We start from the raw sequence: 27305 nt of genomic DNA on the forward strand, positions 1-27305 counted from the left end.
CAGGCGTTTCTCCATCGGACCAAAACACACCACACAAAATTATCCGATTAAACACGTAGTGCGTCAAGACATCATCATATCTTATTTCGCAGCTTAAATGCTTAAGTGGTGACTGTTGCAAACACTTCAATATGTTGAAATGTGCTATTGCATTACTTTTGTGGTCACTAATTTGTTTATTTTGTCGGTGTGTGTGCGAGAAGCTGGCGGAAGGATACAGTGTCAGTTGCCAGTCAGTGCGGCACTTTTTTTTCTGTGGCAAGATGGAGCCGTGCCAGATTAGTGCAGCGTTGATGTGAGTCCCTCATGGGTGTGATTTCGCCCGTAAGGGGTTTCGATCAACGTTTCACGCGCTCTCGGAAACTCTGACATCATGGAAACTAGCGCCGGACTCAAGGACAGCGACATTCGAGCCGAAAATGAAGCTCTCAAGCTCGAACTGGAGCGGCTCCATCGTGAGCTCGCTCAAACCAGCCACGAAAAGATCCAGTCAGCCCAGTACGGTCTCGTGTTGTTGGACGAGAAGCAAGCCCTGCAGCAAAGATGCGACGAGTTCGAAGCCATGTACGACACCACGAAGCACGAGATGGAAATACTTAAAGAGGTACGTGGTCGAAGTCGTGACGCACGGGTATCCTTTGACGTGAGTAGTAGGCGTGGTAACCGGTTTTGCACGAATTCGCGACGCGATCGCAAAATTTTCCTTCGTTCCGCTTAACGTTCCGCTTAGCTTCGCAGCGAACGTTCATTCATGCAAAGTTACACGTGGATGCGTCCCATGTGCACTCAAGGGTGATGCTTGTAAAAATCGCGGTATTAGGGTTAGGTGGTGCTACCGGCTCCTTAATTTCTTTCCTCTTGCAATATTTAGCGTTTGTGCGTTGGCGATTCCTCGTGAAGGTCACGTCGTCGATTCGATACTCGCGTATGAAAGCTTGGTGTTCTCTGCTTGTATGCGTCGGCGTGTTGTGCCGATTACAGCGCCAGCCTTTGCACCGCTATTTCCGCCACGACGAGCAGACAGGGAAAAAAAAAGTTGATGGAAACAGAAACTGACGTTTGGCACCTCAGGAACGCATCTCGCTGTTTGCAGCAAGCAGAACTTCCTGGTGCTCTGTTCATTTGGTGTTTCAGTATAAGAGGCCGTAATTAAGAACGCGCCCGACTAGCAGGGAGACCGTTTAACGCATCTAGGTCGCGTGGAAGTGTAGCGGGCAGCTCGTGACGTTGTGACACCGAAACCGTAATGTTCCGCGCACTCGTGAGCGTTTCTCAGGCGCACGATCCGTGTGGGGCAATGTAAAATAATAAAAAAAGAATGTTAAAAATCTCCCTACGTGTTTGGAAATTGCTTCTAGTTCTTGCGCGTCTTATGAAGATAATGGTTTCTTGCCCCGCCATCGCATTTTGAGAATAGTCGTTTACTTCCTCGTCTGACGGTCTTGGAGGATTTAAGAGGAGAATGAATATAGTTAAAACCAGAATGGTTAACAAACAGGGTTGACCAAGCACATGCATTCTTATGTGCTTCGGCATGCAGTGTTCATGAAAAAGTTGGTACCATTTGATGCTGCAGCTAATGCCTCCTTCCATTCAATTAATCCCCAGTGTCACTTGACTACACTCAATGTGTCACGGCTGTCACATAACGTTCCGCAAGTTTGTCTTTAAAAAAATTTAGTGCAAGAGGGCCAGGGACGACAGAGTAGCTCACACGGACAACACTTATTCACAACTACACTACAAAGCTTCTGAATTGCCATAGCTAGAAGTGTAGCTAGACACCAAGTTTGGTGTGTCTCACATGTTGATGTGCTAACTAACTCACGTGCACATAACATTGTGGTATATTTGGTAGAGTATTTAAAACTAAACCACTCTATGGGGAGGCGCAAGTTTACAGCAAATGCTGAAGGCTGGGCTAGTTAGTTAGTTGGCATTATGAAACATGGTTACTGTCAATTGAAGTCCAGAGCTCGTCCTGTGCAGTTAATTTTTGTCTACCTTGGCTCTGTAACCGCATTTAAAAATTGACAATAGTTAAATCATGGTGTAAGCGGATAATTTGTATGATAGATGTAACTACATAGTTACAATAAATGAGGCTACATTTGAAGATGCACATTCGAGTGTAGTGCGAAAAAGATTATGCAGCTACGACAAACATGGACGAACTGTTGTTGGTAATGCATCTTTCGGCAGTGGTTGCCATGTGTTTATGAACATCAAGGCATTAAACTTACCTCTTGAAAAGTTCAGAATGAGGTTGCAAAATTTGTTTTTTGTCTCCACCTGAAGTGAGAATGCAAAGGTTGTTTAACTTACTGGAATTTTGTACTATATAGAGTGATTTTAACAGAACCAGCAGGGCACTGCCATTTTGGGATATTTATGTGGAGCAGCGCAAAACAGTAAGAGATAAAAGCAAAGAAAAAATGGGACGGGCGCCCGTCATCGTACTTCCTTCTGTGGCTTTGTTCTTTGTTTCACACTGTTCCACTTATATGTGCTAGTAGGCCAATTAACCCAGTTTACTGGTATTTTGTCCATCTTGGAACGGTTCAAATGGTGACTATTGCCCGTACGCATTGTTCAGTGGCCACTTTAAATAATCTTTGAAGGGGTTACTGTAATTTAATTACTGCATTAACCTGTTATTGCAACATATAAAAGAAATCTCTTAATACCAGCCCATTGCTTGCATTATGGGAGTAGCCATTGACCGAAATAAGGTGCTTTATTTGTTAAATAAAGACAAGAAAGGTTAGCAGTGAGACAATATTTTGGCACCCATACGAACCCAGTGGACAATGTAGCCACCGAAAGTACAAGAGAAGTTAACTGTTTTCTTTATGTATAACTGAAATGTTAAAATAAGTAAAGATGTAGACTGTATTTGTATTTTTTTATTTATTAGCAAAAATACTGCAGGGCACAATGTAGGCCCTAGCAGGAGGAGCAACAATGTATGCCCCTGAGAACTGTAGACATGTAGTACATGAAAAAAATTACATTGCAGTGCATCGAAAAACACGAACATGATTCCTTAGTACTACATCAGTAATAGAGATAGAAGCAAAACAGCCAAATACAAGATAAAAAAATTTCGGCAGATACACTTTGGATTGCTTACGTGTGGGAATGCGAAAGCATTATGCCCTTTGTAGACCTCGGAATGTCATGAATGCGCAAATTTTATACACTCATGTCGTGGTGCCACCTCAATGACGCCGTCACGTGTTCAATGACGCATGCACTAGGCCACACCTTTAGTCAGCCAGAACCGTGGATCCACTGTGGCCTCGAGGAAGCATTCTTGTCTCGCACTCCGGAGGCCTTGGTTCGATTCCCACCTTGACCGAAATGTACAAAATATTTTTTTCAAAGCCATTAATTTACTTTGTTTACAGGAACCTCCCTGAGAAATGTGACGTCAATTCGAGCATTTTTTTCATGTTTTTACTCCTTGCGCTGTCGGGCATTTTTGGTGCCACCTTTCGCTCACGCCGACACCGGTGTATTTTCGCATAATTGGGCATATAATGCTCTCGCATTAAAAAATCAATCCTCAAGGCTTTTGTGTTAAGTAAAGATGACAGAAGCAGGCAGTTCCACTCATTAGTTGTGCATGGAGAAAGTGAGAACTTGAGAAAGTTAGTTCTGCACTAAGCATTATTTCTTTAATAGAAGAAAAAAGGTAAAATAGAGTGGGAAGACAACTTGTTGCTGGTAGGAATCGAACCCTCACCCTTTACATGAAGGGAAATTCTCTGCCATTTGAGCTGTGGCGCCAGCCTCTGTAGCGCCAGCAATCAGGGGAGTAATCTGATTGGCTAGATACTTTCGTTAGTAGCAAACAAATGAAACCAAGTTCAAATTTCTTTGGTACTGCGTGCAAAAACCACGATCTGATTATGAGGCATGCCATAGTTGGGGGCTCCAGATTAATCTTGACCACTGGGGCTCTTCAACGTTAACAAATGTAATCGAACAGATGATGAAGCCATCTTAATAAAATCATAGTATTGTGTTTTCAAGCTACTGTGGGAGGGTATGTGCAGCATGGATCTGATGTGATGAAATTTTTGACAGGCCCTCGCCAAGGTGCAGACGAGCCAGAAAGTGTCCACAACTACTGGCATTGAGCAGGAAGAGAGCCTTCTCCAGGAAACTGCAACCAAGGAAGCTTCATTGACCTCCTCTCTTCAAGAATTGGAAAAGGAACTGAAACAGGTGAGGACATATATTTTGTTTAAAGCAGTACGGAAACGTATTTTCAAATTTGGTGTAACTCTACCATGTTTCTTGCATGTAAAAGGATGAAACTTGGCAAGCGTGAAGATTGGGGAACACTTAAGTCAGTGCATATTAAGGGTCCTCAGAACCACCTCTGATAATTAAAAAAAGCAGTTGAATGCTCCTCTTCAGACTTTTACACTCTTTTCTTCACACATCCTGATGCCAGTAGGATCATTTATTCACATGAAGTCATCGTAGTAAAAGCTGTCGATTGGTCCATATACGAGATGGACCCCCCCGCTAAATTTATAGCTGCGCCGTAGACAGCAGGGGTATAACTTACGATCTTTGGGAGGTGCACCCTTTGACCTGCAGTTTAGTTAAAATAATAGATGGATGCAGGTGATGCTGATCACTGAAATATCAAAACGCATGTGGCGTCGCACGAAAGACATAAGCCGTCTCTGGTGAACAGTGCAATGCTGTCCTAAATTGATCGTTTGACGACTTCTTGTCCCGTCTTAATCATCTAGGTCTAACCTCGCTCCAATCCTGATGGCGCACTGAACGCTTGAAATTCCTGTGCATTTTTTTACACTCACCGCGTTGCTCTTCCTGAGGTCATTTTCCTAAAACCTTGAATAAGGCACCACTATTACTTGAACATTGCAGCATTTCATCCTCGTGCAGACTTCTTTAACTACAGTATTTTTCTGTGCAGTATAGACCACTGGAATTTGTTGCCTGGCTGTGTTTTCGAATGGCCACTTGATGAGTTTATAAGATCTATTGAAGGTTAGTGCTGCACACCTTGTTTTATTACATTTAACTATGTTACCGTGCTATCTTGTTCCTTTGCATAATTGCACTCATGCTATGGTCCATATTTAGGCCACAGCATGCACAAATAAATAAAATAAAGAATCTAATCTGGTTAAGTAGAAGACACATCTCAGACTAAAATGTACTTAAGTTCACTGTTTCAAGCAGTTGGTGTTTGTGAACAAGGCATCTGTACGAAACGTCAACTGTCTAATACTTATTAGTAGCACCTTTTTTGTTGGCATCCTTCTTCTCACAACATTGTCTGTGGTGTTTGCTGTGCTTTCTGGTAAAGCATTGCAATTACTGCCGATGCTTGCAGGATGAATGGGCCAGTTTTTCAAAGGGGGTCAGCACGCAATTTGTTTCTTGAGTGCCCTTCACCGACCTTCTGATGCTTTTCCCCCCCCACAGGTTCGCCAGGAGCTCAGTCGGGTCCTGGCCGAAAAGGAGCGGCTTCAGAATGAGAACTACGAGATCATGAAGCACGGCGATGTGTCGGACTGGGAGCGCAAGAACCTACGCTCAGAGCTGAAGGACATGAAGCTCAGGGAACAGAGGCTGCTCACGGACAACAACGAACTCGAGGAAGAGAACATCTCTTTGCAAAAGCAGGTCTCGTCGTTGCGGTCATCACAGGTCAGTACTTTTCTAGCTTTCCGTATCATAGTATGTTCTCAGTGGGGATGTGTGCTGCTTCCTGTGATAAACTGCTACTGTAGTGCACTAGCTACTCAGTCTTTGAATTCACACTTGTTGATTCTTTTTTTTACATTGTCCGGCAGCTGGCATCAGCAATTTTTAGTGGCACATCAGGAGAGTTGCAGTGTCACCTGGGCAGTGCTGGTTTTCTTAATGAACAGTCTGTGTTCTTGTTTATGAGCAATTTTGTCTTGATGAAAAGGAAACATAGCTTTGCTGCAGAAAGTGCATTCATTTAATATTATTAGTCATCTTAAGCCTCAATAAAGATTTCATTTTTGCACCACAAGGGATTTTTAGTTACGTTTGCTTGTTTATGTACCCAAAGGGCCGGTGAAGCATTACCGAGTGAAGTATCATTGGAGCAAATAAAAATCTGGTATGCAGAATAAGGAAAAAAAATAATTGGATTCAGAATTGTGTGTACAAAGTCATCTTGCATAAAATTGAAATCTGAGTTAAGAAAGACGTGTAAAATTCAGTACACTTAAACCTCATTATAATGAACTTCAATAAAATGAAATTCTCGGTATAACGAAATAGTTAACTTTTTATAACTTTTTGTCCATAGAACACCGTGTATTTTGAACCTGAATACAGGCGATCCCGTATATATCAAACTCGAAAGAGATGGCAAATAGTTTGATATATTGATAATTCGAAATATAAGATACAGTCAACATCCTTCGGACTCCCTTCGGGCCGCGAAAATGTCCGAAAAATCGGGCAGTCCGAAAAAACTAATGCATGCCTTTTACTGCCCCCAAGTGCTCAAATCGCCACAGGCCCGTCCGAAATAGCTCTGAAGGCCTGCCAGTACACTTATTAGGCATATCGTAGCTCGTACCATGATAGGAGGCGGTGGCGGGTGCACACGTGTATAATTAAGGAATACATACCGTGTCCCGTGTCAATTGCCCCTTTCCACTCTTGATATGCTTCACCGCAATACTTTGCGTATGCGTCACTGCGTAGCACTGCTGTATTGAGGCGAAGCTGACATTCTGGAACCGGCATTGGGCAATGCATAGTGCTTTCCAAGTTTCCAAGACATTGGCCAGGATTACAAAGACGGAGCCGGTGTGATTGCTAACAGTGGCGAATTGCTTCAATGAAAAACACGGCACCGAACAGAAAGAAGCTTGATAGCGAACGGCGAAGCAGCTAGGCCTAGCGTTGCCATGGTGGGCTACCGGCGGACCTGCGTGCGAGAGCGCCAGTTCGAAGAAGCACGATCATCAAAATGTCGGCGGCTACAATTAATTCCATTTCGGACCGACGGTCATGGCAAAAAGTCCGGAAAATAGGACGGCAAAGGTTTCAGACGTTGAATAGCGAAATTTCAGACATTTTTATACATTGACTCTGTGGGGTACGTGGCGGTGCTGCGAAGGCGTACGAATTATCAGGCATCCGGAAAATCGCTCGTTGACTGTATGCCTATCTGAAGATCATCTTAGACCTCCGCAAGTCTCGAACAGTTTCTCGAGATCGTGAAAAGCGGGAACTTAACGATTTGCTTCTCCAAGGACGTTTTGAATGAACATAAGTTGACTTACTTTTTGCTCACGACCGTTGTAAGTCGCTCTTGCTGTGGCATGGTCTTTGATATACTGATCGTATTGCTAACCCTAGAAGCCCACGTCGCCTGGATGCGACCCCATGGTATAGAAAGTTTTGCTTTCCAGTTTTCCCCTAAAGGGCTTTCCCATCTTTATTGGCAGGTGGGTTATCGTTAGGCCAATGTGCGCGATAGATGAAAGTGCAGACCGCGCATCACTAGACTTGACAACCACTATGCGCGCAGCCATCGTTGACGCTGTGCAGGTCGAGCGCGGTCGGCGCCGATGGCAAAGACCAGACACCATTTCAGCATCATGTTGAGCGTGATTTGCCACCTGTCAAAGGTTCTCTTAAATCAGGAGGGTTGCGGCAAGTGCGCCCGATGCCCCCCCGCCTTTTCCCTTTCATTCGCTGTTTGCACCCGCCGTGTAAATCCAAAGGTGGTTAGTTATGGTTAATCTTGTGACAGGTTGCACGGGCCAATATGCATCTACGCACGAAGTCAGGAACGAGAGGCCATTACAGTGTGTGTTGCAAAGATGGCAGCCTGGAACAACACGCCATCCCGTACACTCGCTTTCGTTTGCGTGGCGGTTTGTTGGCTTTCCGAGTGTCATGCAGCTGCTGCAAATAGATGTGCGTCGATTTGGCACCAAATAATAACTTACGTTGCTGATGCCTGACAAAGCCACGCCGATTAGGCCTAATGGCCTAAACTGCTGCTGGCGTAATGGCCTAAGGCCGTTGCTGGCCAATCTGGTAATGGGCCGCAAGCCATTGTGGAATGCTTGCTGCAAATACCCGAGATTTTGCGTACCGTTTAGATTGACAGCTTCTGAAGCAGCGTTAAGTTTGTCGTTGTGTATCCAACACAATCTGTGTGCTTTCCACGGTGGTTAATCGGCCTGATTTTCACACTTAGATTGTGGAATACGCGCTGCTATTGTTGCCTTTCCCTATGTCTGCTACACATTATCGTTTTGATCAGTTCTACCTTGTACTGACACGGGCGGTCCCGACCAACATGGCGTGGTTCCGCATTGGGCCGATGTCAGGAAGTGCATGTCATAGGGCAGAAACGCTCGCAGAAACAAAGTCCGCGTCAGCCGAGCCGCGCTCGGTGCTCCTTTTGTGCTGCCAAAGTGAGGTGCTGGTTTGCACGGCATCGAGCGCGCAATAAGCACGAGATGCGGCGCTGCGAGGGTCTTTACATCGAATATACAGAATATTTGAAAAATCGAATAGTGATATCCGATTCGCGAATCAAATTATTCGGATGATGACTATTCAATTTGATTCGGTAATATTCGCGAATTTGCACAGCCCTACTTATGTGCTAAGCAGGCAATATCAGCTTGAACACCCTACTCTCATGATTGTTTCAGGTGGAGTTTGAAGGCGCCAAGCACGAGGTGCGCCGCCTCAAGGAAGAGGTGGAATCGCTGAATGCCCAGCTCGAGGAGCTGGGCTCACTTCGGCGCATCGGCGAGCAGCAGCTGGAGGAAGCATTAGAAGCACTCCAGTCGGAGCGAGAGCAGAAGTACGCTCTTCGGCGGGAGCTGGACCAGCGGCTGACGGCCGAGTCGCCCGTGTTCCACCTCGATGGTCTCTCCTTCGCGGGCTTTCGGCTCGGAAGTAAGCGTTCCCTTCACCATCCTCTCGTGCACCGGCTGAACGTCCGTGAGCAACGGGCTTCGTTGCATGTTGGCTCGCATATTAATCTGTCGGGGAGCGGTAACGAGGTGTATTGCACGAAAACTAAACAGGGGGCGGCCCGCGGGGCTGTGTCTAATTCGGGGTCTTCTTCCCTCCGGCTTGGTTCACGGTCTTTGAAGCTTGGGAAGTCTAATGTCGTGCCGCGTGTTGGGCTGTCCAACGTTGGGAGGTGTGGTGTGCGGTCTACTGGTTCGCTGGTGCGTGCTGTCTCGCCCTGTGTCTGTCATGATGTCACGACGCGTCTGGCCACCTCTGCATGCTGCCAGTTACGTGGTGTGGACGATGCCTCGCTTAGCACTGGTTGCGGCGCCAACTCTTCCGTGGACTCTGGATTCGGTCCCGACCCGTCGCCTCATTGTGGTCATCCTGCCTCGCCGCGTGACTGCCACTGTGGGGCTGACATTCCAAACGATGACTTTCCACTCCACGAACCTGGCATTGTCAGGGGCCACAGTTGTGGCTTAGCAGTGTGCGAGGAAGCTGATACGCCATTTTGTTGTCAGCCATGTCCGTGTTCGTCGAATCTATATTGCCAGCGCCTCTGTCACACTGCCAACGACGTGGGTGAAGTCGGTGGATTTAGCAATGTGCAGGGCTGCTGCACCCCACAGGGTTGGCATGACTTGAAGTTACATTCTAGGCATTTTTCGTGCAACACAAATCGGTCCTCCCGCGTGGTGCATGGCTGTCGCAAGAATAGTGCTCGAACTCCCAGAGGCAGTTTCTGCAGTACTGACATTGGTAAAGATTGCACTTGTAAAAGCGCACAAGCTTCTACAAGCCCAAATGGTGAGACGCAGGCATCACAGTCAAAGCAGAGCTCCAAGAAGAAAGCACATTCTTTGTCTCAGGTTGAAGGTAAACACACTGATCCTGAACATAATGCCGTTTGTCATGAAGGGACTCTCAAAGCCACTCCACGCCTATTGAGTAGCTCACAGAACAGCTTTGCGAGGCAGACGTCGGTCCTTCGTGAGGAGCACAGCTGCGATCATGAACATGGTTTGGAAAAAACAGGGAAGGACTCGCAAGTCGATGGTCGTAGCTTAAGTGATCCGCCTAGTTTTCAGCCACCAGTTCCGTTAAACCACATCATGAAGGACTCCGCGTGCAGTGATGAAGCCTTCATGGCAGAGAGAGGTAGAAACAAGGTCTTGCAAAAGCGCATCTTCGATGGAAGCTGGAGCTCCGTGTCTTCCATTTCTCCCACTCATGAGGATAGCTCTCCGGAAAGTGATTGGCCATGCGGTGCTTCTGTCGAGGGTAGTGTCATAGGCGATTACTTGCCGCAGCTGGTAGCAACCAGAAAAGGTTCAATAGCTTCTTCAAAAAGTACAAAGCGGCATTCGTGGCATTGCAAAGGTCGCAAGGCGATGTGCAAGCTGTCATTTGCAATGGTGGACTATGTCTTTGCGCCATGAAGTGTGTGGCACTCAGCTGTGATAAACTAAAGTGAAGCCTCAGCAGCTTGCTTGTGTAGCTGCTGCTTCAGGGACACAATGCAGTTCTGTGCAGAATACTGCTAGAAGCACAGAATAAGCTGAAGGCAGCTGTGTTGAACCTTTTATGTACAGATTTCAGAACTGCCAGTGGCAATACGGTCGTGTTATGTATTAAATTTCGAGCTAGGGCAAGGTCAGGTGTGATGGCGCATCATACCAGCAACTATCTTTTTTTGTGGATGGTTGCTCTTGGGTGTTCAAAACATGGAGCTTAAAGAGCATTGTCATGTTGCTAGTGAGTTAGCTTTTAGCTTGAGTTGTATTCTTGTTTTGAGTTTGATGTCGTGTTGTAGCTTTTTGCTGTGATATAAAGTACACGTGTTTGTGCAGAGCACGTGAGGCAGGTTGTGTGATGCCTTGGTTGTGGCATTATATTTTGTTGAAAAGCTTGTCAGTTGCGTTTTTATTATAAGTATTATTTGTCTCTTTTTCCTTGTGTTATCATGTAGTATTTGTCTTTTGTGCATGCTGCACAGTGCATGCTTCTATTGGAGGTTAGAGGTGGGCGAGTATGAAATTTTTCAAACACAAATAGAGTACGAATAGTAAGTATCGAATATCGAATAGTCAAATTCAGACGCACATATTTGTAGCAGGAGTATTTATTTCGGTATAATTAAGAGCCATGCTTATACTGACTAGAGAAACAAACACAGCCTACTATCACGGACAATGAGCATCAGTGTTTAAACAGGATCACTAATTGTCAATCAAAAAGCTGCGCAAATAGCCTCTCAACATCTTTAGAGCCTGGTTGCAAACAAGCTTTTCAAGAATGAATGGCTGCTATATGACTAGCTTTCCAAAAGTGCTTAAAAAATGTGGTTGTTAAAAAAACATCAAAAGTTGTGAAAAAAGAAATGCTGAACAACTTGTCTGCTGCAGACAAATGTAAAAGGGCCCGTTCCAAGAGAAGCATTACTGGTTGTAGTGTAAAAGGTAAAACTGTTACATGACTAAATTACAAGAAACACTAAATTACAGACTCCAGTCAAATTTTAGTTTTAAAATTTGCGATGTAACGAGTTATTTTTATTTCCCGATCTTAGTTCTGTTGAATTAGCGAAACCTCGAATTAACGAAATTCACAATATAACGAAGTTTTTCGCTTCAAGTACAATTTCGTTATATCGAGGTGCGACTGTATAATGCAAAAATAGTATGTTTTTATGTAGGATAGCACTGTAAAACCGAATTTTGTTTCTGCATTTCTTAGAAAACTTTTGACCTTATCTCACTTTTGAATAATTTGGGGTACCTTGTTCAACAGACGGTGAACAGTAACCCGACTGAGACTGTAACAGTCGGTTGTTACGAAATATTTTATTAGTTTCGATATTCGAAATTTACAAATAGTTTGTGTGTAAGTAACCGACTTAACAGTCGGGTTACTTACACACAAACGAAAATAAAATATCGAAAATATTTTATTAGTTTCGATATTCGAAAATACAAATAGTTCGTGTGTAATATTCGATTCAGATTCGAAACTTTGAATATTCGCCCACCCCAACTTATTATATATGTTTTCGTTCTGTTGAAGTAAGAGGTTGTGATAATAGTGCATAGTTTCCACGGACGTCACAGCTGCAGCTTCTGGAATATGTGGCTCCAATTCATGACCAAGCACTATGCTGTCTACAAGTAGCACCATTGTTTACGTCGTGCATTTAGTCTTGTCATGCAGCATAGCCGTGCTTATGAGTACAGTACTTAGCTGCAGCTTGAGAAGCAAGTCTCCAGCACCGAACACAAATAGAAAACTGGGTAGAGGCCTGCATTGCTTGCTGCAAATTATAGCTTCTTCCCAGTGGAAGCTAATGATGATATTATGAGATAAATGCCATAGAATCTGGCTTGCTTGCATAAACGGAAAGGTCTTGAAGAAACTGTGCAACTTGCCTGTGTGCGAGACAGAACTGAACCTGCTGCAGGCTAATGAGTACTTTAAGTAGGCTTTAAGTAGGCCACAGCCCTCGTAATGGCGTCTTGATAGAGATGTAATGTTTCCGGAAATTTTGGAGCTATGAGAAGCGCATAAAGAAGTCTTTTATGAAGTTTTGAAGATGCATAACTTTTTGTAACTTCTTGTCCATAGAATGCCATGTATTTGGAACCTCAATATAACGAAGTGTGTGTCTATACACGATTTCAGTGTAGCGAAATTTCACTGCCACCGCGAACAAATACTGAGGCAATAAATTAAGCCTGCTGCAAATGCAGATGGTCAAATGGTTGAATTATGTACGGCTGCTCGTGAAGACACCTGTCAAATAGTGCACCGCGCAACCGGGAGCGATTGCTGAAGCGGAGCTGCGTAGCAGCAATACCCTCTCACCATCATATTCCACTTTTAAGTAAAATCATGTTCCACTTTAAGTAAGATCCAATCTCGCTTCGCGCAGTATGCTGTGGGTGCGAGGGTAAGCACGTGAGGGTGAGCAGAGAAGAATGGGGGCTTGATGGGTGCAGACTTCCCACGCAAGCAAGGGGGGAAGGGCAAGTATGCGAATAGCTGATCAAGCACGCACTAGCGAGGGGCATAGAGAGCAGGGGGGGGCTTTGCACTTGCCACTAATATGCGGCAAGTGCAAAGACAGGGCAAGCCGAGATGGCCATGGCTTCAGGTGTGCTGTCTTCCCACGTGTTTAATGCTGGAGATGGCATAATCTAGAGTTTTGGAGATGCATTGAAGCGAGAGGCAGACGAAGCATCCTCCCCCGCCTGTGCTTTTCTTATAGCGGCATCCCATTTGGGGTGAAACTATCAAGTGTTGCAGGCTTTGCTTTGTACCGTCGATGTGAAGATATTGTCGACATGGCATGAAACTATCTTTAGTCGCAGACTCTCAAATTCAACAAAATAATTTTTTTTTTCATTGACATTAGTTTTCCGATTACCTGATATGTTGGACAATTTTGTGGCCCCTTCCGTGTACGAAAAATTTGTTTGTGACAGTGCCTAATGCATAAGTAGTCTCATTTCAATATAATGAAATAAAGTGCTACATTTACTGACTTCGTTATAGAAAGGTTTTAACGGTAGGTTCATATTTTTAAGTGATAGCTTTGCAAGGGTTCCTTGGAATATTGTTATGTTGTAATGCACACATACGTATTGCGAATTTACATATGTACATTTTCTATTGTTTTTCACAATAGTTTTCATTAAATCTCAACGCCTTCTTTTCTTTCTTCCATCTGATTTTTTTTGGGTACCTCTTCAGTCCGGCCCTGTTGATATTGCATGCAGATCCAACGCACATATTGGAATAAATGCCAAGCAAACATATTTTTTTTATAGATGATGCCTGATGCTATAAAAAAACTATTTTCATTTGATATGCTTTGATTGGAGTTTTACGTAGGAATCTTAGTGGAACAACATACCGATCCCGGAGGATTGGCTGGCACATACTGAGTGGCTAAATCAAAGAAAGTAAAGTAAGTCAAAGAATCCATTAAATACAATTCACCATTACATTAACAGATCGGTGTGCTTTGAGATACCTGTGAGCCGACATTAACTACATGTTCAGGTTTTATATAGGAAGGTATTTTTTTGTTACTCTGAAGAGGAGGTGGGCATACGTGTTCAGTATACAAGGGTTATATAAGCCTGTACGGTGGCACTTTCATTCGGCACCAAGTAGCACTTGGTGACACCCAGTGTCCCAGGTTGGCAGTAAATGGCGAGAAACTGACAAGCCACAAAGTCACATTAAAAAAAATATCTTAAACTATTTTATCATAGCGAAGTAATAAGAATTGCAGAAGTCAATGCGAAGAGATGTTTTCACTGCTTTCGGGAAGATATTTACATTCTGTAAGAATTACTCCAGTTTTCTTGTTTCCTTATAGACTCTTGGCTCCTAATGGAATTCTTATCTGGCGACAATGAAAGCTGCTCTTTTGCTCTAGATGGTGCATTGTCTTCATGCTTGCGGCACCTTAGTTATGGAGTAATTTGAACAGATGTAGCTTAGTGTTGCTGCGTGGTCATCTAGTAGTTGATACTAGCACAACGTCATGGCGGGCAGCACGACCAGGCCTCACCAATCGGCATGTTATGAGCAATGTCACGATGCACTTTTGTTTTGTAGCAAGCGTGCACGGAACTTTCGATCACGTTATGGTATCAAGGGCAAAACTAGCGGGAGATTTCGCCATCACCACAGTGCTACATTCTAGACATGACAGTACAGTAGAGAATGTATGACCGACGGTAGCACATGGACGCAGGTGTGACGTCACGTGAAAACTATGCAAGGCCTAGGTATTATGTTATTGGGGCAGCGCAGTGCAATATGAGTACCTGCTATATCCTGTACTGCATAAATGTCAAATGCACAATTTGTTTTCGGGGGTTTCACTTCACTGCAGAAGTTGTAAATATATAGGCATTGTTTTTAGTTGATATTAAGCTAGGTATCAATTACATTGTGTGCACTGTTATCCATGGTTGCCTCTTAGCACTCGTGCTGCAAAAACTGCAATATTTTTTTACCCTTTTGTCAAAGCACTAATATAAGATCAGTGTTTTGAAGGGATAGCGCACAGCCTTATTGGCTTAGCCTGGCTTATACAGAGAAATGTGATGCAATTTTGCCAAGCAGGGTACTAGTTTACCATATTTGTACTTGTTTTTAGCCTTACCAGCTGGGCATTTTCACATCGACGTGCCATTTTTAAATTTTCACGTTTCCTTTTTATTATGTGCAAAGCTTCACTCACAGCTTAGCAGCATTTTTATTCATTGTGGTAATCGTTGTTATTTCTTTGCCTGTTGAAATAAACAAATTTTCCTTTCATCACATGTTTCATGTGATTGTTCTTTAGCTGCTGCGGGCATGTTATGCAGGCAAATTGCCTGCTAGCCAAGCCCATGGCAGCTTCAGCACGCATTCTTGTTTGTTTTTTCATATACTGTAAGGTTTATGTCGTGCTGTTTTATTTAGGCGCTTTAGTGAAGCACCGTTGTGGTACCACGGATTTGAAGGAAACAGTAAAAAAAATGGTCAAGTTATTGCATCCATGTCAATCACAACTGTGATGTTACAAGAATGGTACTTGGCTTACAGAAAAAGCACACGAAAGGCATAAAACACAGTGCTGTCTTTCAACGTCTGTGATTGCTTGAGATTTTGTTTATGTGTATTCCTAATTATTTATGTTCTTGCCATTGCAAGTCAAGGCAGTTGCAAAGCAAACACTGTAGGTTGTGCTGAGTATATACAGTAGAACCCTGTTGTATATACAGTAGAACCCTGTTAATATGTTTTTCAAGGAACCGCAGAAAATAAGTCGGTAACAGCTAGGAAAGCAGTGAGAAACTAGGAAACACTGAGAAAAGCCCCAAATCGTCAGAGCAACGTCGGGAACAGCTCTGTGCATGCGTATAATTAAGATGTGCACTATGTTCCGTAACAGTGGCCCCTTTTCACTTTTAATATGCTTCAATGCATAACACGATTGTATTGCGGCGAAGCTGATGTTGGGGAGTAGATAAAAACTACAACTGGTGCTGTGACACGCTTATTGGGATTGACGATGGCATACTTTCAGCATTTCTTATTTCTGAATGCACCTCTGCAACACTAAATTTACATGACCATCACATTCAAATACAATGTAAGATGCGGGAACATTATAGAATTGCGATGTATGAAATGGGAACATAATACACAAGTGTCAATTGGCTTTAGGTTGAGACTGCGAAAATGCGACGTATCAGCCAGGAACATGCAACAGCGAGGAGCGTATCAAGGAGGTTTCACTGCACTGTAGTTCATAATTTCTAGCTTATCCAAACCACTATGAGACAGAACACGCATAGAACAGATGCAGTTTGCTGATTACCTAATTATTTAGTATTAAACCCTTCCCACTTCCAAGATGTCAAGTATGTGTGCCACTTAGCTGCAAGAAGTTGCGATTTAAGACGTGGATGTTTATTTCCTTTTGTTGACAGTTCCCAGGTGACAGCCATTGTCATAAAGCCTTCTGATAAGGTTTGTTTGTACAAAACTTGTTGCAGACAACATGTATGTTGTTTACACCTTATGTGCTTAAACTCCCAAGGCCCAAGTAGCATCACAGTTTCAGTGTAAACTAAGTTGCTGCCGTCATTTACACTTCTTATGCTTCAATATTGGTCGGCACATAGGTGGTACCTTTTGAACAGTCAGAGACATCCTGTTAAATTAGCAGCTGAAATGGCTGCTTTTTGCTGTCTTTGTCACATAATCTTGTGCTTCGGTGCCACCATATGACGCTGCGTGGTTCCAAAATGCATAATAGCATACATTCCAATATTTACGGTTTTATCGTAACATGCCCAAATTTTTTAGCTCATTTACATCCAGTTTAGGGCAACAATGATTTCTAAAACATACTAAGCGCAGAGCAGCTGATTTCTCAGAGCCCCATTCTTCAGAAGAGCTTGGTTATTCTAATCCACCCACCACAGCACTAACAACTCGTTGAACCAGTGTCTAAAGGCAACCAAACTTTTGGGCCACTGTTATGTTAATGTTAAAATATAAACCTCATGAACATTTTGTTTGTTTGAGGTGCAGATCATTCTAGTTGCGGCTCTAGAGCAGAGTGTTGTTCACAGCGACCTTAGTGAACAAAGTTAGGAAACTTTTAATAAACAGTCAATAATCTTCAGTAAGAGAACACTTTAAATTTTTTCTTTGATACAAGTGCAGTAGTACTTTTCCTATTTCAGGGTTGGCAGGTCTGTAATCATAAGTTTTGGTGGCAGTTATTAAAAAGACTTTGCTGGACCAATTGAGCAGCAAAGGTCTGTCTTGCGTTGCTGCACTTCGACGTGGGCATCCTTAGAGATGACCAATAGACCAGGTGGCACAGATGTCTCCGTTCTTGCTGCCGGTGATTTTATCTGTAAAGGGGCGCATATCAGCTGAGTATATTTACAGATGTGACTTTGCAACTGCTTTTTCGTCGGAGGGCTGAACTGCCTGTTGCTAAGGTAAAGCAGATCCTACGACGTATTATCTGTGCAAGCTGCAATAATTTCTTGCTCTTATCAAGCGGTAGCGCTACCATTTAGAATCACTATCACGCTGTCACGTTTGAAATAGTTTTGTGTTCTCACGACTCATCAATACACAGTTACTACTGGAACTTGCATGGACACTAAATTGCACACTTCTTTTTTTTTCCAGTTCAGAGTTTCACCGTGATATCTGCCAGAAGTGCCTAACATACTGTAGGTAACATTGTCACAGCAGTGAATTCTGGTTGTCTGAAAAAGCATTAGAATGAGCATACTGTTATTCGCATGCACATTAGCAATTGACTGGAACAAATCTCATGTTATCACTCTTACGACTGTGCTCCTATTGATGGAAGTACGAAGCCAAGGCGTCATAAACTTAATCTCCGAGCTCATGTACAGAGACAGCAGTTTTAAAAGCGCTTACCTCAGATCCTCTGTCTAGGGCATTTGACTGCTCTGCTGTCGAGTTGTGTGATTTATCTCTGCTGGCTTATCTTTAAGCAGTGAGTGCGTGAAGCATTATCAAGGTTCATTGTGTGCTCTCTTCTCAAGGACTGCACAGTCGTTGTATAACTGCTTGCTTAGCCGTCTGTTATCAGTGCTTTCGACCTCGGCTTTCCCTCTTGTTGAAGGTCGCAGTAGTTTTCCTGCATAACATTCCAATAATATTCCATGAAAGCATTAGAATTTGAACTTATTAGAAATACAATATGAATATGGAAACCGCACAAAGATGATGAACACAGGGCGAACACCTTTGTTTTGGTCTGGCATTGTTTACATATATGTGTGATTATTTATCTGCATATTTCTGTAAAAACAAGGTAACCTGAGCAGTGGAGAGATAAAAGGTTACTTATTTTTGCCCAGATGAATGTATTTTTTATTGTACACACACAGCAAACACTGTAACCCATCACACGTCATGGGTGAATGATGACGTATGATCAACATATAATGTGATGTTCATGACACCTGGGATACTCTGGCCTTCAGTTAGTTTAGCATACAAACGATTCTCGGAATTAAGCCTTGCTTTCCGAGTGGTGAATGGAAAGGGTTCAAAGAAATTGTTTCGTGAATGTTTTTTTGATGATCTGTTGGTCTTCTGCATTGGAATACACTGTACAAAAGGTTGATGTGAGGACTCAAAACGGCCTTTCTATTTGTGTCATCATCCTTGCTGAAATTGGCCTAGTGGTTTTATACAACTGCGGCAGTCCATCGTGTGACTTGGTTGGAAATTTACGTTGTGTAGACTATTAATTTGCGCCACTAGGCAGTGCATTCTTAGAAATGCCAGGTGATAAATGCTAATATATTGTCACTGCATGCACATAATCGTTGCTGTGTATTTGTGGGACATGTTTAGCTCTGTGTACTGGCTGTTAAAAGCTCAGGCATAACTTTGTAAATCTGGCCCTACCATACTAAAGCTCCCTTCATACGCAACCCAAGACATGCGAACAAGTTGTACAAACGCGAGCGTGGCGGTAAAGCTAGAACTTGATGCCACTCTTTCATTGTATGCATTCGCAAGAAAATAAATTTGTGGGGTCTTTATGTGCCAAAACCGCGATATGATAACAAGGCACGCGTGGTAGGGGACTCTGGATCAATTCTGACCACCTGGGGTTCTTTAACAGGCACATAAATCTAAACACATCAGTGTTCTCTTTTGCATATTACCCTCACCGAAGTATGGCTGTCACGGCCAGTCGAAATTGCAACCTTGACTACAGCAGCACAATGTTATAGCCACTGGTCTACCGCAGTGTGTGCATATTTGCAAAAAATCAGCTGTATTAACAGACCGGCATTTCCGAAATGGCGTGACCTACTAACCAAGATTATAATTGTCTTGAGATTAACTGCTCTTTGGAACACGCAAGTGTTCACTATGGCCCATACTTATGGAGGTGTTGCGAGGCTGTTTAAAGCGACGAGCCGTATCTCAATGTGCAGTGCGATTAGTGTGGCTCATTCAAAAAGTTGACTTCATGGTGAAATGCTTGACTGTGCGTCGATGAAGCGAGCATGTTCTTTTTCTGTCCCCTGTGCACATATGCAGATGCCAATCCTGATGAGAGCAACCGGGTCGAAGACGAGGATGGCGACTCGGGTGCACCTGTGCTCAAGCAAATTGAGGCGGACTTCATCAACCAACCTATGGAACAGAGTAAGTATGTCGTAGACGTTGCAATAGCTTCAATATCTAAGGCAGATCCCTTACCATGTTTTTTTGTTTTGTAGATTTTTGCTTTGTGTATGCTTTGAGAGCTTCATGCAAGCAGAAAGCCTTCATTCTTTTCTTCTGAGAGGGGCTGTTCCTGCTGTTTTCTTTAGCTCATGAAACATGCCAAATGCTATGCTTATCATAAAAGTTCTGGTATTTTCGTTTTCACATGTACCTCATAATAATGGCGCTAACGAACAATACAGCCTGTTTAAGCCATTTAAAGAGACTTACGTTAATTCGACTCCGTTTAATATGATGTTTTGGTTAATTAGCCAGTGCAACATCCCGGCTGGCGTCCATACATTTCTAATGGCTCAAGCTTCCGTTATTTCGACCTCAAAATTGGCCTTCTCCAGATAACTCGAACTGGTCAGCTTCGCTGCAATACATCTGTGGTATGCGGTAAAGCATCGCAATTTGTTGCGGTGAAGCATACCAAGAATGAAAAGGGGCTAATGTCGCGGGACATAGTACGTGTTTCTAAATTATACAGGCACACACGCGCCTTCTCCGGTCACAGTACAAGCAACTACACATCTACTGGCAGTCTTTCCGAGGTGTTTCTGACGTTGCTGTGGCGATTTTAGCCTTCGTTTCGCCCGCCATGTGTGTTTCGTCCATGAAACCGTTAACGGAGCCTAGTATGCGTTCCTTAATTATACGCGTGCGCACTCGCTGTGCGCCGAGAAGCAGAGAAAAAAAACCGAGAAAGCATTATATTTAGGGAAAGCTAGCGAAAAGCAAGGCGGTAAGTTGAAAAAACTCCGAAAGTCCAGGGGACGTTTAAAGTCAACAAAAGAGCGGATCTCTTTCTAAAACTCTAAAGGGGAAGGCCTGCTAGTAAACTTATTAGCCATCTCGGTGCTTGTACTGTGACCGGAGATGGCGCATGTGCGTGTGTAAATTAAGGAACAAGAGCTATGTCCCGTAACAGTGACACCTTATCCCACTTGGTATGCTTAATCGCATAACACCACTGTATTGTGGTGTATCTAACCTTTAATGCAAAAATCGCCAAGTGAATTAACTGCATGGTTTGGCGTTTCTCCTGTCTTTTGTTTTATTCTACCGACCGAATGATCCGACTAGTTTTGTCAGTACCGTCAGAATCGAATTAATGGAAGTCAACTGCATTGACAAGAAATTTGTTCTCTTGCAACGAAACAAATCTGCTTTCTTACACGAAACTGCCGACAACTACTTGCAGTATCATTACGATAGAGCAATTAATGCTTGCTTCAGAACCACTAACAGTGTCTTTCGCATTCGAAGGTGTCACAGTTCGCGGACTATAAAGCAAGCAAATGCACTTTTATTTTTGTGCACTGCTTTGAGGTGAAAGAATTGTGAAAATAATCTGTTTGCTTTATGAGCTTTTTGTGCATTGTGTGTCAAGCTGCCAGCATACAAATCTTTAAAAAAACAATGGCAGAAGCTATTTTCAGAGGTACAGCTGCTGTATATTTCATTCTAGACATGACATAGATTCTAGATAAATTCGTATGATTTTCATTAATTTTGATCCTTGAAGAAATTGTTTTGTGTGTCATATGTGATGTGCCATGAGGTAAGGTGTTAACTTGGCTTACATAAACGGCACAGAGTGCACTGTAAATTGTGTCTATTCTATTAAAATATCTATGCCCACATAAGGGTCCTTTAATTTCTGTTACTGTTAGCACTGTTTGCACCATTATGTAGTCTTAGGAATAGGGGACCCAAAGTCGGGAGATGCTACCTTTGGGTCTCCTCCTATTTTGGGTCACCAAAGCTAAGGGATGTTACTGGCCAGGCATAAAAAAGGAATGGCAAGAGAGTGCAAAAAAAATGCAGAAGGTGTAACAAAAGAGTTTGGGCTTTTGGGTGCTTTAAAGCCGCTGAGGTATACTATTCCTAAACCTCCTTTATGTTCTGGTAGAGTGCACACTTAATTATTTTTTAACTTGGCGCTTGTAGATGTTGGTGTGCTAGTACAGTTTGGTTCACACTTAGATTGACGCAGTGTGAGCAGTTAACTTTATTTTAATTGTTACTTATTCCTTCTTTAAAATTTTGCGTGAGCAGAAGGAGAAGGGTCCACAACCTGCCGGCCATCTACGGTGGGCGACCTCTTCAGCGAACTGCATCTCACCGAGATCAGGAAGCTTGAGAAGCAGCTTGAACAGGTTAGTGAAACTCTAAGTGCACGTGCATTTGGCTGGGAGTACAGAGGAAACTTTAAAGGGACAATAAAGAGGATGAATTATTTGAGCTATATTAATAAACTACCCTTCTACAACAGCAAGAAAGACAATCTTATGGTGAAAAGAAGCTTCGTAAGCCAGAAAAAGAAAAAAGAAATACAAGAACCAGAATAGTGCCGATGCCACCTTGAAGTTCCCAGCTACCTATGACGCCGCGGATTCTGATGGTGTCTGCTGGGGCCTAGTTAATTATTTATCTGTAAAGACAGGCTCAATTGTGTTCTAAAAACCAAACACTGAACTTAACAAGTTCGAAAATCTTTTATTGAGCCATAACTACCAAAATACGAAAAAGTACTTTGGAATTCATGATGTAACACTGACGTTCCGACGCTGGGGTTCCGGCACGAAATTCAACAAATGGAACTTTGACATTTATATTAAAGGTAACCTATTACCACGAGATTAACGGAAGAAAAAAAGTTTTTAAAGAATACAATGTTCGCTCTAAAGGCTCACTTACAATGGCGGCTGATAGCGGTCACAAGACCAAACGGTCACTTTTCTCGAAAAGCGACCATTTTGGGCCAGTCACTTGCTGCTCAATTTTTCAGTCGCGTAACCGCAGTCGCAAAACTGCTGAACCAATCAGATATGTAGGAGCAGGACGTCTGCATATGCTTATACTTATTTTACTTGGCAATGCAATTGTGAGCAGATGGCGACTGGCCAGTGTAGGCATCGTGTGGGCATCGTTCCCTTCAGTCACTTTTTGGTCGCCAGTTCCAAATGGACGCGTGACCTCCTCAAGTTGCCGGTGTAAATGATCCCTAGAGTTGGTTTTGTGTTCTCTTTAAGTGTCCCTTTAAAGCACTTTGATCATATGACTGTGATCGCTTTGTGGTCTTCCTTTGACGTGTGGGCATGTGTGTGTGTGTGTGTGTTTGTGTTTGCTTGTCATACAGCAGCCAATTCCCGTTCGTTGGCCATCTCTCAGTGTGTGTGCACATGAACTTACGCTGTTGTTGCAGCAGTTATTGTCACTAGAACAAATTCTTGCAAGCACCCTGCAAAAGATGCTGACATGCACGTGCTTGCACTGTGCTGCTGCGGGAAGGCTGTTAAAGTTGCACCACAGTTGCACTGTGGAGCCCATCGCCTCGTGCTGTGGACGTGTGCATATCCACAGCCTCCTGTATTTTTTTCTATGCCTGCCTAATGATGAATGATGGGGGCCAAACTGGCGGTCATTTAGAGAGTGCGACTTTCCCAGTAGTTGGTCGCAATTTATGAGCCACGGTTAGGGTAAAGTCAACTCTCGTTTGTCACGTGCCTAGCAGGAGCAAAAGAGTGGCAACAGCGCACGGTGAAAGTTGTCCATGCTCTAGTGATAACAGGTACTAAATGTCTGAGAACGTGCCAGCACTGTGGTGGGCCACTGGCTTCTATGCATTGCAGAGCAACTGGGCAGGCATGCTAAAAATCCAGGAGCCTATGGCACTTGTTTCTGTAGCAGCGCCAACTGCACGTCACCTGGTGGGATGTTCTAGCATGCACCTCTCTTCATTGGGTTTACTCATCACTGCACTGGTTCCCCATCTGTGCGTTAGTACTGTGAGGATTCCTCTAAGCAGTCATGTCATGTGGTAATCCTTTATTTTTGATGTTTTGCTTGAACTTCTTGAGCGGGTTGTCCGAAGACCAACGCACTTGTGTTTTTCTGGCTGCAGTGTGTTGTCTACTACCAAGGCATAGTAGTATTCTTTATCTGAGCCTGGGGCAAGACGTTACGTAATTTGTTTTCTAGCAAAGATGCACATACATCAGGTGCAGTGTGCTCTTGTGGGAGAACCTTCTACTGCTTTGTTGACTTGTCACTGATAGTTGCATTGTATACCTGAAACAAAAGTGCTAGTAAAGTAAAACCTTGTTAATTCAGAAAATCGGATAATTCGGACTCGTCCTCTGATCGCTGCCAGTGTATGCATTATTCAATGCTATCAAACTTTCGTTAATTCTGATGCATTTGGCCGCACGTTAGTCAATTTGGACAACTTTCAGAGCTCGGCGAGTGAGGAGCGCCGCAAATTTGTAACGCAAAAGAACAAAAACGGCGCTAGCGTGCAACCGAAACAAAGCTGCAGAGTTTGCATTGCCATAATCATCAGCAGAAATCGTGCATGAATGACAGCAACGTCCAAACGCTTCATGCCTATTTGTGCTTTTAAGGCCTTTATTCATGCGTTTGCCGCCGCACATAACACCTCGTTGGCTGCGGGCTTTCATAATTGCATAGTCGGCATCCGTGATCGCGACGACAGTGGCCCCCGTTTCTTCCGCAGCAGTTGCGGCAAACAGTAGTTTCGTTTTAACACTGTATGCACGTCAGCCGCGTGCTTAAAAACCTGCGTAGTCTCCATCCATGATCACATCGATAGCGACCGCGGTTTTGTCTGCAGCTGTTACAGCGAATGGTACAGTGTAGACCGCTTATAACGTAAGTCGCCGGTGTTGCGAATATCCGCACTATAAGCGCTACCGCACTATAACCAAAGCAACAATTTTCAAGGCCCGCACATATGCAAAACATGTGTACCGCATATGTGACAGTCGAGGAATGCAGCTAGAACGTTTGCATTCAATTTACAGTCGAATCTCGTTAATTCGAACCAAATCACGCGGCGGCGCCTCCGACCGGCATTGCTCCGGCACCGCCATAGAGTAAGAGCTTAGGAGAGACCCCTCAATGTCGCGCGCTAACAAAAAAAAAAAAAAAAAAAAAACAAAAAAAAAACAAAGAAAAACAACGCGGCGGAAATTCCACCCTCTCTCAAATGGCAAGGTCGCCGCGGCGATTCTGCGTTGCGCCGGAACATGCATGTATGTGCCGACGTCTCAGCCAGGCTACCGTAGCCACGCATATAAAATGGCAGTGAACCATTCTTTCTCCTTTATGCTTCCTCTACTTTCTAGTCACGTGTTGACCTTGCATGCTGCGGCTACGGTGCAGAGGTAGCCACTGTAGCAGAGAGAAGCAGTGGCGCTGTCCCATGCCGGCCAGCGAAACTGCCCACGCCAACAAACGCCCGCTTCCCGATAACGGCAGAAAACGAAACTTCGGGGAGCTGGCGCCTGGCCGACTGGAGCGGCGGCGCCTGCACGGCGGCAGGCACGCACGGTGACAGTCGAAAATGAGGGAGCTACGAGGGAGGGCGAGGGGAGCCAAAGCGCTGTAGTTGCCGAGGCAAAATCCGCTTCCCTGCCGCCCTCCTCCCTCACATTCCATGGTCTCCACGTGTGCCCTTAGCCGTGCCGTGCCGGCGCCGCCCGCTCCCTGAAGTTTCGTTTACTGCCGTTATCGTGAAGCGAGCTTTGGCCGGCGTTGGCAGTTACGTGGCCCTCGCTCGCTATGCGCGTCGTGATTTTTCATGACTTGTACTCAAGATTCTGGTTTCAGCCTCACTGGCTGTTCGTTCGCACCACGTGCCCTTCTCCTCCACTTCGTCTCTTTCTTCCTCGAGCACTCCTTGGCGTGCCCGTTTGAGGGGAGCGTTTGCCGTCTCCGCTGACTTCCGTACTCCCAGGCAGCGGCACTGTAAGCGGTATTTCGTTTCCCGCAAATGCACTGTAAACGATACCTGTATGTACATAGAGTGCTATGGGAAAATTAACGGGAGTCTGAAAAGATCGCACTATATCCGGTCCTGCACTATAAGCGGTTACGTTATAAGTGGTCTATACTGTAGTTTCTTTCTGACTCGGTGCGTGTGTCGGCTGCGTGCCTTCGGTACTGCAAAGTTGCCGTTCGTAATTGCATCGACAGCGGCCGCGGTTTTCTCCACAGCGGTTGCGGCAAACATTTGTTTTGTTTTGACTTGGTGCAAAGCTGTTGAGGATGAAGAACACCGGCTGCATTGCAGTGGACGGACGATCTGTTAACGATGAGCTCACTGGCCATGATCGGGATGTGTGTACGGTAGTGCAAAACGTGTCACAAATGAAGGCGTACGACACGACCATGCTCCGAAGGAAGCGCGAGGCCTCAATCGCCGCTGCATGAGCCAATGAGTCGGGAGATAAGAATTTCAGCTTCCTCTCTGCTTTTGTGCAAAATAGCAGTATGATTTGCTGACTCATTTACTAAATAAAAGCGTGTTGGCGTAGGAAGCATTTCTTTATTGTTTTCTGGATGCCCTCGATAATTCGACATTCTGTTAATTCGGACATTTCTTTCAGTCCCGTGAAATTGAATAACGAGGTTTTACTGTACTACTATCTGCATCAGTTGAGGACAGTTGAAAGTTACAGGAATGGATCGTCAGTGTCTTTTTTGGCCTGGATTCTGTGTGATATGTGGCCTTGCTCAGACCTCTGTCACCATTTAGGGTGTGGTGATGGTAAAGATGCAGAAACACTGCCCGAAGGAATCAATGAAGAATCGAAACGCTATATTGAGTGAACTTGGGTAGTGCAGAAAGCAAAGCAACACTGAAGTCACATCGATACAGGCGAGTACAATCAGCGTTAGTCAAATCTGGGCCTCAGCGTCTTTCAGCAGGCTGCTATTCATACATGATGCAGAAAGTTTCTCATAACCTACATGTAGTGACGTGAATGCTTGTGAAGCAACTGAAAGTGTTTTGAAGACGCACTCGGACGGTAACTGCACAGGCTCAGAAACTCAGTAGGCAGTTAAATGTGTGTAGGTAAGGTGACAACTCATATTTTGCAACATCAAAAGATAACACTGTGCGGTCACCGGAGATAAGAAAACGAGGTAGAACAGACACATCACGCAGCAGTATGTTTCACTCAGCGTTTTGCTATCAGATGGCATGTGCTAGTGGTGCATCTCGGTAGACCTCCCCATGGACTCCCCATAAATTTTCGCGAGGAATTCAAGAGTCCTTTGACTACAGCTTGGGAACAATTTAAACTTATGACAAAAGTTCTGCGTCTGAAAACTGCTTGCCTTGAGTGCAAAGGTATGAGCTGTGCATGTTGTTTGCTCGACGCAGCTCGAGACGGAGAAAGGCCACCTGTCTGGATGCCTGGAGGATGCCCAACAGCAGCTGGAGAAGCTGCGCTCAATACCCGGTGGAGACCAGAGGCTTGTCCTGGCGAGGCTGGTCGGACCAATCCGGGCCCTCATTGCTTTGCATGGCGAGGAAGTGGGCACCGATGGCGCTGAGAATGTGAGTTCAAATCACATATATAACGGACATCATATTGCAGAACAGAATTTGACGTTGAGAACCAGAGGGCAAGCGTTGAAAAGGAAGGAATCGTGTGATTAAGGTATTGTTCAATATT

General features: G+C 44.2%; 1 protein-coding gene across 1 annotated transcript in view; it reads left to right on the forward strand.

Moving 5' to 3' along the window:
• The first annotated feature begins 251 nt into the window (after positions 1-251).
• The window catches only part of LOC119465746 (protein bicaudal D), a 40786-nt gene continuing 13732 nt past the window's right edge, over positions 252-27305 (forward strand). Inside the window, exons 1-7 of the mRNA XM_037726212.2 lie at positions 252-604; positions 4093-4233; positions 5476-5700; positions 8712-8961; positions 19642-19749; positions 21874-21974; positions 27011-27187. Of these exons, the coding sequence (XP_037582140.1) occupies positions 374-604; positions 4093-4233; positions 5476-5700; positions 8712-8961; positions 19642-19749; positions 21874-21974; positions 27011-27187 (1233 nt within the window). The 5' untranslated portion in view covers positions 252-373. The remainder of the gene's footprint in view (positions 605-4092; positions 4234-5475; positions 5701-8711; positions 8962-19641; positions 19750-21873; positions 21975-27010; positions 27188-27305) is intronic.

The sequence above is a fragment of the Dermacentor silvarum genome, chromosome 10 (genome assembly GCF_013339745.2).
Source record: "Dermacentor silvarum isolate Dsil-2018 chromosome 10, BIME_Dsil_1.4, whole genome shotgun sequence".
In the NCBI taxonomy this organism is placed as follows: domain Eukaryota; kingdom Metazoa; phylum Arthropoda; class Arachnida; order Ixodida; family Ixodidae; genus Dermacentor; species Dermacentor silvarum.